The sequence below is a fragment of the Silurus meridionalis genome, chromosome 22 (assembly GCF_014805685.1).
Source record: "Silurus meridionalis isolate SWU-2019-XX chromosome 22, ASM1480568v1, whole genome shotgun sequence".
NCBI lineage: Eukaryota > Metazoa > Chordata > Actinopteri > Siluriformes > Siluridae > Silurus > Silurus meridionalis.
In genome coordinates this window covers 16,311,863-16,325,992 of record NC_060905.1, presented here as the reverse complement: position 1 = coordinate 16,325,992, position 14,130 = coordinate 16,311,863, and the positions used below count along the sequence as shown (strand labels likewise).

Genomic DNA, 14,130 nt, shown 5'->3' with positions numbered 1-14,130 from the left:
GAGGCATCAAGTGAACATTTGTCCTCAAAGTTGATGTGTTAGAAGCAGGAAAAATGGGTGAGCATTAGGATTTAATAAAGTCCAAATTGTGATGGGTAGACGACTGGGTCGCATCTCCAAAACTGCAGCTCTTGTGTGATGTTCCTGGTCTGCAGTTCTCAGTATCTATCAAAAGTGGTGAAACAAACAGTGGTGAACCGGTTACAGGGTCGTGGGCAGCCGAGGCTCATTGATGCATTGATCCAACAAAATATTAGGCAGGTGGTCATAATGTTAATATGATATATATATATATATATATATATATATATATATATATATATATATATATATATATATATATAATTGCTACTATTTGCACTTCTGGTAGATGCTGAACTGCATTTCAGTGCTGCTTTTCGATGCTGTACTATGCAATGACAATACATTTGTATCTAGCTATAAATCTATTAGTTTCTCCCTCTCTTTTTCACTCTCTTTCTCTCTCTCTTGTGTTTGTGTACACACACACACACACACACACACACACACACACACACACACACACACACACACACAATGCACAAACAAGACTCAAGCATAGAAACAATATCCTCTTTGAACATATAGTTCGGTGTAAAGTGCAAATGTGCCATACCTTTTGAGAAGGCAAATTTACTCTTTAAAATGTAGACAAGTCAGTGTATAGGCTTGTTAACAGTTTGCATTTCCGTCCACTCTATAATACTTACATTTTAGATACAAATACAGATGGCAAATGTATAGAATTTATGTGATATATACAGAGCCTGATGTTGATAAACTTGATCGATAATTATAATCAAATGAAATATGCCAAAACTTTAGATGACCAACTTTTAATACAAAAGAAAAAACAATGTTTTGTTATGTGTCCAGAGCTGCTGTGTTGTAAGGTATCTGTCAAAAGGCATGTTGTTTGCCTTCTTTTTTCTTTTTGGTCTGCATATCAAGAATGGTACTGCTGGTTTATGGGTGTCAGAAACCATGGCCATTGCCATGGCAACAGATCCCTGCAATACCATGTGTTTCTGCACTGCAGCGCCGGCACTGGAAAAAGAGCGAGCATGGTGAGTGTCACCCGAGGACCCTGTGGAATTCTAATCAGCTCTTTGTCCTTCAAATGCAATCACACACACACTTACTTAGAAAGAGACACACGGATGTCTGGATGCATAGGTGTTCTCTATTACAGCCTAGCCGACCATACACCATCTACGTCTCTCTCTCTCTTTCTCATGGGCAATTATATCCACACATAGATCTACTGTATGCAGCACTCAAGATGCATCTTATATATCCTCTGTACATAATGATACATCACCAGGGTAGAGGTCTAAAACAACTCTTTACTCTGTTCACCCTATGTCTTCAATCAGTTATGTGCACCAAAGATGGCCTCCCAGGTTCTCCCAGGTTATTCCACTTCTTTGCTCTGGATGCTGCTAGCAGAAAACTTTCAGCTGATCAAGGAACCTTGGACAATAAACTCTCAAGACCCATAGAAACAAATCCTCCTTAAACACAAAGGTCAACACAAATATCTTTATCTATATTCATTAGTAAAGATGTGCATCTCCTTAACTGAGGCTGATGCGATTTGCATCTTAATGCATAGCTAAGGATACGATACATTAAACAAACATATGAAGCTGCTACTGAGGCGATGTGGTACGATTCACCCATATTACAATGCAGAGGTGGGTAGTAACGAAGTACAAATTGTTACTGTACTCAAGTAGATTTTTCTACTTCTTACATTTAAAAAAAAAGAAAAAGCTCGTTACTTTAGTTTTAATCTATTTGGAGAAATGTAAATTTCTTCCCTTTTCATTGCCTGCCGTTTTTAGACCATCAACCTATTTTCTGTCATTGCACGTCTTTTTCAATCTACCACTGGTGTATAATTTCCTGCCTCTCACACACCACAGATGTAGACTAGTTTATGAAGCTTACAATGGGCAACAAGAAATATGGGATTAACATGGATGAGACAGAGGGACTCAGCGACGTAAACATGACTGAGAACAGACACATTCTTGATCACCTGATCATCATCTTCTTTTCTCTGCTTGTGTTCTATATGGTGGTTGTTCAGCCTGGATACATTTATTAGGTAACAACATTTTTTATTTGTTTTGTATGAATATATCAATTAAGGCTGTGAATAGTAACAGCACTGGTTTTATCAATGCTCGATAAATGCATTTCTGTTTGACCATTTTTTTATGAAAATGTAAATAAATATAAAAAGGCGAAATTAAAAGCACATCGTATTTTCTTTGCTCAGATATAAAAAAAAATAATAAATATAAAATAATTTTTAATCAGTAAACATTTGTTTTACTCATGCACCAAATCTTAAATCAGCACCAAAATCTGCCATAATAGACACAATGCCTTTGAGGGTCGACAAACGCACCGGCGTGTTTTGTGGCATTTTTTCCTTATAACGGAGAAACAAACATACATTTCTAACTTTTTTGATCGTACAGATAAAAGCAATCCATAATTTAAATATGCAAAGGGTCTACATTTATTTGTACACACTCATAATAACAACTAAATGCTGTGCTTTTTTAAAATAAAGAAAACAGACAGGGTTGCTCTTTGCCATCTCTGTCATCTCTCTTCACAGACACACAAATAAAACAACCTGAATCTCAGTGAATATTTGCCTCACAGACAGATGTCAAATTCACATTGAATACAAATATTCTCTAATTATGTAATCTGTATGAAAGTTATAAGAGGTACAGTTTCTCCCATATCACCTCATTAATCATCTGTGTGGAAACGTAGCAAAAGTTCCATTTGGTGTTCCGTTTAATGCCCCTCCACGCTAAAGACCCGGCCACCCACCCTGCTCTTTTCCTGTGCTGTCTGCAGGAAGACGCAGCTCTACCTCTGCCATGTTAATCTGTATTCTATGTGATTCTCAGGACAAGCCTCGGTTTCCGTAGTGCTGTGATACGTCATATTCACGTAGCAGAAGTTTAGTGAGGAGAAATCAATGTACATACAAAATATTGGTTACAAATTATTAGCACTTTCTAAATAATAAAAGTATCGTGCATCTATAAATAATTATATATAAATAAATAGTTTTTTACCAATGCAAATATGTTGAAAACGATGCTTCGCGATACAAACCTGAATCCGAAGCATCACACTGTTAACTTGTATGTTTACGAATCAGTAAATCTTACCATCCCTATTCATTACAGGTGCTCCTTATTTGCAAATGTGTGCAATATATCTTTAATTTTAGGTGGGAAATCCTGTAGATCCTAGCAGGAATTTTTTTTCAAAACTTAAAGTAAATCTAACATTACTAACTATAGCAAGTTCACTACCTATCTATGCCAATAACACAAAGTTTTCTTAGTCATTGTTTAAATAACACGTTACAAACAAATCCTATTACAATCCTATTACAGGGATGTGGTAAATTGAGGCATTAAACTTTGGTTCTGAAAGCATAGAGTTTAAATCCAAACCCACCAAGCTGTGCTCCGGGCCCTTTTATGAATGAGAAAAACGTAAGTCGCTCTGAATAAGGATGTCTGCAAAATGCCACAAATGTAAATAGTCAATAAAAATAGATTTGGGACAAGAAAATGCAGTTATATGTGTCTATACACTTTAAATCACCTAAAATGGTAAATACAGCACCATATAACTCCTTGGGCTGCTTTTTTAACCAGACCTTTGGAGCTCTCTTTTACTGAAATCAGATCAAACTGACAAGGTTTTCTTCTGAACCAGACAAACTTCAAGAATTAGTGCCTTTTTAAACTACACAAATACATCTACATGAGCTATAAAAAGATTTGTCTTAATAGGTACACGTGCCTTTCAGTGTTTTAATGTCTTGTGGCGCCCACAGTACACGCACAGAGTATGCAACGAATAAAATGCTTTAAAGATGGAGATCACGAGTGTCATAAATACAAAGCTTCAGAGGTGGACAAGGAGGTAGAGAAGGCACTAAGTACTCTAGAGTGATGGCGGAGTTAATGGGCCTTTTCGTAGTACCAATCAATCTGAGCTAATCTCCCAGCCTGGACCTCTTCAGGGAGGGGAAGAGTCATGAATTCCATCAGTCTGACATCTGACAGCACAGTGATGCTGATGCAACTAATGCCCCCCACGCTTACCCACCCATGCTGCTCTGGCCTGCTTGTTGCATTAGGAAAGAGAATTGTTTGTATCTGTAATTTAAGCTTAGTAATATACGCATATACAGTTTGAATCAAAGTTTTGAGTCCATTAACTAAAACACTTTTTTATATTTAACCATAATAACTCACTAATTTCTGTATATAATTCAGTATTAATTGTTTGAAAATATGCCCAATGCCTGTCAGGTGACTATCAATAATATGTAACCAGATCTGCCAAATGCTGATAGCTAGCGTGTCTGTAGCAGATTATAAAATTATAATGATTTTAAGTAATATCTGTCTCCCACTTGTCACTCTCTAAAGGTACAACTGTCCTTAATGGCACTAATAAATGTCTTTATATTAGTGCTGTCAATTGATTCAAATATTTAATCGCGATTAATCATATGATTGTCATGTGTTAACTCGTGATTAATCGCCACTTAATCGCACATTTTTATCTGTTCTAAATGTCCCTTAAATGAATACTTTTCAAGTTTTTAATACTCAGCATGGGCATGGACAAATATGGATGCTTTATGCAAATTTATGTTTGTTATTAGTGAAAACAACCTCAACATAAAGCATGAAAACAAAATATATAATTGCGGTTTTAATTGCCGGATGTGCGCATCATGGCGGATTTTGGTGCTTGATTTGAGCACATCAGTAAAACAAATGCTTAATGATTAAAAAATAATTTCGGTGAGAAAAGAAAGGATGGCGTGAATAAATGTGCGTTGAATCGAAGGTTACAATTTTACCTTTTTTATATTTATTTATATTTGTAATAAAAATGCCCAAACTGAAATGTGCGCTGCAATAATTGCGCGTTAATAAAATTAGTGCCGCTATAATGAATTTATTAACGAGTTCATTTTGACAGCCCAACCTTATCGGGTAATCTTAATATCTTTAATATCGCTATGTTTTAGCTCGAGTTGTATCTTCCCTCATGAAGAGTTCAAACCTTTATAGTGAAGATCCCGACCCTGCAAGGATCTAGAGACTTACCAGCACCAGTTGGATCCCACTTCATAAAGACTTCAGACATTAGATTTTGAGTATTTAATGAATACTCAAGATAGCATTCTACATATACTGTTTCTCCATCATTGAACATTTAAAGTCTCAGGCATGAAGGAGTCGGTTTTGAAACTATAATGATCTCAGATGTTGCTCAGGAGCTCCTGGTTCCAAAACTCTAATAGACTGTATAAGACTGTAGAAGGTCTTACAATCACACACTCATGATCATGAAATTTTCACACTTTGGGGTTTGTATTGTACTTTTATTATTTTTAATCACACTCTTAGTGTCACACAAATGAAGATGGGTTCCCCTTTTAAGTCTGTTTTTTCTTAAGGTTTCTTCCTTATACCATCTAAAGGGAGTTTTTCCTTGCAACAGTCCCCCCAGGTTTACTCACCAGGGATAAATACACCTAAATTTAAATATAAGTGAATTTTGTTCTATAATTCTGTAAAGCTGTTTTGAGACAATGTCCATTGTAAAAAGCACAATAGAAATAAACTTTAATTGAATCGAATGTTGCATCACCTAATAGAGATATAATGATACACCAATCTCCCACAAACCCACAGAACGGATACTAACCATGATCATTGCCAACAATGGAGTGCCTCTGCAAGGCTTGTGCTCAGTTAAATGTGTCTAATCAGAGGTGTCAGGTCCTAGCACATGTTTACAGCAAGCAGAGCTCTGTTCTAAATCCTGCTTCGTTCTCTTTCCTACATGTCATCCCTGACACAGTAAGAGAAAGGACCATCCAAGTGTTCCTTTTCCGACAGTTCGTGCCAATGCACCCTGGGAGAGGGAGGGTCTGGATGGCTCACTTCCTGGACCACAAATAACACAAGCCACCTGAGATCCGATTTCAACAGCTCAACCACAATTACGCTTCTCGCTGATTAAGAGAGAGAGGAACAGCGAATTGCTGAAAACACTACAAGCACGCAAACCAACCTCCAAGCTGTACATTTCCACTGTCCTCTTCAGGGGATCCACAATCTGCCAGCATATGAGAATGCACAGATCAATTAGCAGCATTCCTCCCACAATGATCAGCAGCTTCTGGTCCTTGATAATCTGGAAGGAAACAAAAGAAAACAAAAGAGATATGTGAATGTGGCAAATGAAAGAAAGTGGTCGTCGTGGACACGATTTAAAAGGGAGCACACTGATCTTTTAGACGATGAAAGCCCCGTCTGATCTTTTCTTTTTTATTTAACCAGCATTTGACCCGGACCGAATCAAAGGAAAGGTCACGGAGAGGAGACACTGGGTGCACTTTAAAGGTATCACATTGCAGAAATGCGACGATTCCTTTCAGGTTGCCCCACTGCATGGCTCAGAATAGAGTTTGCGATTGGTTTTGATCCAGAGGCTTTTGATGGCTTTGGAATTGGCTGAACACAGGCAGGCCAAAACCTTCTGTGCCACTGGAAATATTGCAATACATTAAGATACAAAGACCTAGTAAAAGGGAGCACATTTCAAGGGCAAGAGGTCCTTGAACAGCCACATGCAAAGGTTAAATCATAACAGTCTTATGCTTAGCTGACAAAAGTCATGAAAATATTGTGAGGATAAAGGAAGGGATTTCCTGTATCTTTAATCACTCAAGGTGAAGGGTTCAAATAAACAGTCAAATATTTGGAACTTGGGGACTATCTGTATATACTATCTAACGTTTATCACTGCACTACAGTATATTCCACCCATATGTATTCTGCATAAACTGTATAATACAACATTCATACTTGTACATAACTATATCATGTCATTTAAGCATGTTATCTCCCTACACCCTAGCACAATCTTTGCACAGTATATTGTATATTACTATTTATACATATATTTTTACCACTGCACCTTTTGTACAATATACACCCTTACCCCTGTACATATGGACCCCATAGACTTATTTATCAGACTGCTATTTATTGTAAATAGGCCACTTATGCACTTCTGGCTAGATGCTAACAGCATTTCATTCGCTCTGTATATATATATACCTTGCACAATGACAATAAAGTTAAATATAATCTTATATATATGATATATATATACAGACTGATTGGTCGCCCTTTTACTGCCAAAACAGTCCTGACCAGTCAAGCATTAACAGCATTAACTTCTTTAGCAATTTCAGCTACAGTAGATCAGCCTTCGCTCCCCACGTGCATCAACAAGCCTCGGCTGCCCAAGACCCAGTCGCCGGTTTACCACTGTTCCTTCCTTGGAGCACTTTTGATAGATACTGACCACTGCAGACCAGAACACCACACAAGAGCTGCAGTTTTGGAGATGCTCTGACCCAGTCGTCTAGACGTCACAATTTGCGCAAATTGCTCAAATCCTTACGCTCGCCCATATTTCCTGCTTCGAACACCAACTTTGAGGACCAATGTTCACTTGCTGCCTAATTTACAGTATCCCACACACAGATGCCATGATGAAGAGATAATCAGTGTTATTTACTTCACTGCTCATAATGTTATAATGTCATTATGTTATGCCTGATCCTTATATATTATATATATATATAAAACCTTGTTAATATTTTTAGTACCCTTTTAAACATTTTTATTGTCTTCAAATCCTTATAGTCTTAAAGATATGTAAACATGGTTGAATTTAGCATTGTCCTTTGCAGTGCCACTCAATACTATTCCTAAGGGGATTCTGCTGCAGAAAACTATAACAACTACAAAAGAACTGACACAAGAGTAAATGTGGAAGCTGTTTTTCTATGATGGTGAAAATCTGCTGACTAATAAGAAGTTGGATGCAGAATTAGCCCCGTTATAAGTACGCTTCGTCAGCATGAATAGTTAATATATCTAGTCAAGTAGAATGACACATTTTGTTTAATAATTAATGTCTCTAATATAGGATGCTCTGTAGCATTGGCAGTATTGAAAAAAAAACTATGGAAGTCCTGGAGCTATGGCGGTTGGAAGCCCAGGGAAACCAATGACATGGCACTGGTTTGCTTAATCAGCAGACTTGCTGTAATTAATGATATAGCAGTTAGGAATTCAGATCTATTACCTAAGGATATGCATTTGCTAATTTTGCTCATAATTAACAATTGTAGAAGTTTACACTCGACTGCCTGCATATTACAATTATATATAGTTTCAGTCGATACGATTTATCATAATGTTGTTAGGATTCAGCCTCCCATTATTTGACATACCCTAGGGTTTTGAGAGCTAAATTCAGACAGGTTTTCTTTGCATGCTAGGATTTATCTTGCTAGCAGTGTTCTGTATTAAGTGCAAGTTTTTCTTGATGTTTCCGTATTTTAAAGTATTTTAAACTCTCTTTCTTGATATTCCAAACAATTTTTGTTTTATTTTTGATATTTTTTTTTCTCATGATTTTCTGTCTTTGTAATGAACACTAAGAGCTAATCATGCCAAATGAGCTAGTTAGCTAGAGTGGCTAAGAAAGGTACTTCCCTTTCAGGAACTCGAGCTGCGTTGAAACGTTCCCGAAGCGTTTCGATGCAGCGTCTCGTTCCCTCAGGGAACTAGGACTACATACGTAACCTAGAGACGTTCTAGGGTAGTTTTAAATGTCTTCCCCTACGGTGGCCGAGAAGTGCAAAACACATTAACAAATCTGAAAACAAAATAACAAATTCAAAAACAAAATAAATTCAAAAACAAAATGATAAATCCAAAAATACATTAACAAATCCGAAAACACAACGACAATTAAGACAAACCAGAAAAAGTAGGTATAGTTTGTGAATGGAAACTTACAGATCATTGGACAAGACACCTGTCATTCAAGCTATACAGGAAGTACAACAGTCTTTTTTTTCTTTCTTTCTTTCTTTCTTTCTTTCTTTCTTTCTTTCTTTCTTTCTTTCTTTCTTTCTTTCTTTCTTTCTTTCTTTCTTTTTTCTTAATAGATAAATAAATATAATTTATAATAATAATAATAATAATAATAATAAAATTAAAGTGAAAAAAAAAAAAAAAGGACAAAAGATTCATTGCATTTTTCTTTTTATTCACTTTTAGGGCTTCTGTGAAAGAAATAAACTTTTTATACTTTCAAGTATTTCGATATTGTATATAAAATTTTCCCATCAGAAGTATTTTATTAACAAGAAAGTCGTCTTTGTTATTGTTCATTACAAGCCCAAAGATAATGTAATACAGTCTGCGGCAGGAGAAAGTTGGAACGCATGTGTAAAAGTGTACAAACTAATCTTTATGTCATTAATTGAATTAAATTAATTGAATTTGTTTTTGAATTTGTTATTTTGTTTTTGCATTTGTTATTTTGTTTTCGGATTTGTTAATGTGTTTTGCACTTTTCGGCCACCGTATCCCCCAGTTCATGAACTAATCGGTTATATTCTAAGAAACCTCTGAAGATTCCCGGAGACACATCTTTGAGTGCATGTAGATGTGATGGGTTTAAAGAACGAACAAATAAGTTCAGAGTTTTTATAATGACTAGAAGTACAATTGTACTCATTGCACATTGCTCAATGCCCAGTGCAAATAACAGTTGTGTGATTTGGTTTAAAACAAAGGTCTTCAAACTTTGTGTAGGCAGAGACCCCATTTCAAATACCTCATTAGATCAATTTAACACCTTCAGCACCTGTTTTTTGTGCACTTGTTCGAATGCTCTTGGGAAGAAAATTTCGCAAGGTTTGATAATTCAGCACTATACACAGCATGCTCTTAGACACTGCCTTAATGTAGATGGTGACTATGGAAGTCCTTTGCATCACAATACCATCAATGACCTAAAACTAAATGTCCTCAGAAAGTGTCTCAGCTTTAGAGGTGTCAAACATCAGCCAGAAGTCAGGAGTCAAGAGCAGCCATTGCTCGAGCATTCCTCAGCACTCACTCCTCTATCAGTGTGTACAACTTGAGTCCTGCATGCTGGACCATCAGAGAAATCCAATTCTCCTGTGAATTAAAGAGCCAAGACGGGAGACATGCTTGTCTCTATCGACCGCTAACATTTGTCTTTACTCTGATGGACTGACAAGCTAAGAATGGCTAACTGGAAAGTATATATCCTTTTCTGTGGTCTTCCTGCCAGAGAAATAGAGCTCCTTTTGTCTTTACTGGTGCTGTACTTTTTAAACATAAGGCTACTCAATTTTTATTTTATATACTGTCTCTTTTTGTTAATAAACTGTCACCTAAGTGTATAGAAGCAATTGATGCTCTGGCCTGCTGCCAGTGCTTATATGCATATCTTGATAGTGATGTGATTAATTATAATTTACATACAGCTCTTAGAGTTTTGGCTCTGGTAGGCTACATTACATGTGTTTTATGACTGACAGAAGAAAATTTGTCTGGTTTTATGAGGAGGTGGTAGCTTGAAGGTCAGAAGGTCATGGCCATTTACAAACACAGCCACACCAAGCTGCCATTTCTGGGCCCTTAAGCAAGGCCCTTAACCTCATAGCAGCTCAGGTGTATGAATGGGAGAAATATAAGTTTTTCTGAATAAGGGCATTGGCAGAGTATGGCAGAGTTTTACCTATTGTGATGATTAGACTTCTGGGTTAGAGCATCTGCAAAACAGCAGCTCTTGTGTGATGTTCCTGGTCTGTGGTGGTCAGTATCTATGAAAAGTGCTCCAAGGAAGGAACATTGGTGAACCGGCGACAGGGTCATGGGTGGTCGAGGCTCATTGATGCACATGGGGAGCGAAGGCTGGACCATGTGGGATGATCCAACAGATTCAGAAATTACTAAAGAAGTTAATGCTGTTAATGCTCGAAGGGTTGGGACTGTTTTGGCAGCAAAAGGGGGACCAAAACAATATTAGGCAGGTGGTCATAATGTCTTGCCTGATCGGTGTATGTATACACACAGACATTCATTAAGGTGATATTGTTTGTCTTGTTCACTTTTTTTTATCCATAAGTAAAATGTACAGCTCAGGTTTACAGGACACAAAGTAACCCAGGATCACCAAGGTCAAGGCCAAGGCCAAGGTCGAACAACTAATTGGGTGTAAGTCACACTGCTCCCGTTGTCGATACTTCTCTCAAACATTTTCTTTATTACATTTACATCATGTGGCAAATGCTTCTAACCAGAGCGACTTACATTTAACCAATTAATTACAAATAAGCAGCTATGTGTTTAGGGGCCTTGCTTAAGGCCTCACGACTTTTGGAGCCAAAGTCTAATGCCTTCACCACTAGCCACCTTCCACTGCTTATTACAATTATAATAAACATTTTATTCCTTCATCCCTCATTCATTTATATATATATATATATATATATATATATAGATAGATAGATAGATAGATAGATAGATAGATAGATAGATAGATAGATAGATAGATAGATAGATAGATAGATAGATAGATAGATAGATAGATAGTGTGTGCAGGCTATAAATAAAGGAGGCAGCTGAGCTGTGCAGTTACAGGCTAGCTACCCTTTACATAATGCCTCACACAACAAAACCCCTCTGTGTCATCTGCCTCCCTCTCCATTTTCTTATTTTACATCTAAAAGTGAGAAGCATCTCAAATAGAAAGCATGTCAGCAAGGAGGTCAGCGGGAGTGTGTGTGAACACGTTGTCTAAAATCACACAGGCTTTGATGAGGTGTGTGTCAGCATTGGGTATTGTATGCATGTGGTGATACGGTATTGCAGACCTGGAACATCGTTAGTTTTCACTGAGCAGAAAACGAATAAAGGGTTCCATGCTGGCCAATCGCTAATTTGTTCGGCTCTCAGTTTGTTTGTTTTTTGCCCATTTGCGCACACGGATGCTGTTTTCGTGGTTTGAAATTAAAAGCACTTTTCCTTACTTGGGTGTTGTGACTCAACAGGTAGTGTAGGATTCATGATAGGGAACATATACTTTTTACAATATAGATGAAGCCAGCCAATCACACTGAAGTCTTGAAGAAAGTTGTGTTATTGCCCTCTTCTGCATACATGGACTGAAAGACACCCATTATTGGCTAATGTCACTCCCTTGGACTCTGTGAGAATGCAAACAATTTTGTTCCTTGTCCACAGATGGCTGTTGCATTGAAAGGATTTAACCTTACAATCTCACAAAAAATAAATACTTTTCTGTTGTTCCATTTGGGAAATTTTTTTAATGTAATTTTATTTCAATTTATGAATTTAATTTAAAATGTACATTTTACGATTACATACTCAGATCCATATACTTGCTCAGGTGTTCGATTACAAACACAAAAACTACGAGGACTAACAGTTCACAGAATGCCTAATATATTTCACTTTGCCTGTCACTGGTTTAAGTCTTATGGTTAATTAGTGTATGTACAGTATGTAAACCTGTGGGTATACTGGTAGTCTTTGACTTACAATGGAGGTGTACTAATGACCCCATCATACCTTATAGGTAAGTTTTTTTTTAAATTATTATTAATAAACTTGAAAATATACACAGTGAATATACAGTGCAGTGTCACTGTGGCTACTTACTCTGTACCGTAGATACAATTTGTTCGGTTTGTGCCAATTTAATCGATTATCGATTACGATTATTTTAATCAATATAATAAAAAACGTGTATTGCATTCATTTTAATTATTCTATTTTATTTCTATATATTTTATTAGTATTAAATATTCTAAAATATTATTTTAGATATTATTTAACCAACCAGGCATTTTATTTTAAATTGTTTTCAAAATGTGAACTGTGGATGTTCTACTGTGGAATAACTAACCATTACTGAAAAACGACAAGCAGTTTTATGTTTTTACATTTCTTTCTGTTAAATGTACCGAAGTTTAGTCGAACCGTTACTTAAAAACTGAGGGACATACACCCCTAATTCATATTTGTATGTAGTAGCGGGTGTGTGGACGAGCACCAGTTTGTGAGGGGATGGTGAAGCATACGCTGCTACGTTTGCCTGCTTTGCGAAATGTAAAATATTTTTTACAATTTTGTCGTATCGCTATAGTTACAGTAAAACCAATAAAATTTGGGGACCATCCGTATATACATGCATATATGTGTGTAAGTATGTACTGTATGTATGTATGAATTTATATACTGTACAGAATACATGTATTTGTATATCTACTGTAAATATATGTATATATGTAAGTATGTAACTAGTTACATACACACCACTACACTATCCATTCTCTGAAGAGTGAGTTCCAAAGTGCAGACCTCTACCTCTGTTACATCAACCTCTTCTTATTTCAGGCTCTCAACTACTTACAAAGCCAGCAATTACTGTGTGTGGGTTGTATTCAGAATGAAGTTCAAAAGATACGTCAAGGGATAAGTGGGGGAAGTTATCCATATTCAGGCTTGTGCTAAACAGGTGCTTAGCATAATTTCCAGAGGACCTCATGCACATTTTTTAGATGACCTGTTGGCCTACAAGGTTGCCAGGTTTTCCAGTGGGAATCGACTGACCTGAGACCTGAGGATGTCCATTACTGGATCTATTACTATATGTTATGTTACTTTATTGCGATTTTTCTAAATACGAATGCAAATCAGTAGCCTGGTTGCCTAGGGCACGTATATTCCATGTTCGGGCTATTGATTTTTCTATATATAGTTGCCAGTGGATTTGGAAATAGATGAAGTGTTTGTTTTTGAAGTATATATTTGTGTGTCCTGTTTCATTTATTTTATCTATTAGTCTGGCTTCAGGATTAATTCTTAGTCTCCTTTCATGAAAAAATGCTCATTGCTGCATTGTGAATCTACTTTTAAACAAATGTATTATGTTTGTAAAAGTGCTGTTCTGGAGCAGACAAAGGAACTTAGCTTACTTTGAACATGACCCTGTGTTAATATTCGAGCAAAAGTGATGATTTCTGCAGAGGTCAAAGCAGCTTAATAAACGAACAGTGACAGTTTATTAATGATTTATCCCCGAGTCATGTAATGTATATTC

The 14,130-nt window shown here is 36.6% G+C and overlaps 1 protein-coding gene across 1 annotated transcript in view; it reads right to left on the bottom strand.

Annotated features, from left to right (window-relative positions):
- The window catches only part of gabbr2 (gamma-aminobutyric acid (GABA) B receptor, 2), a 246,828-nt gene that overhangs the window by 56,796 nt on the left and 175,902 nt on the right, over positions 1-14,130 (bottom strand). The window contains exon 13 of the mRNA XM_046834305.1: positions 6,172-6,294. Within this exon, the coding sequence (XP_046690261.1) occupies positions 6,172-6,294 (123 nt within the window). The remainder of the gene's footprint in view (positions 1-6,171; positions 6,295-14,130) is intronic.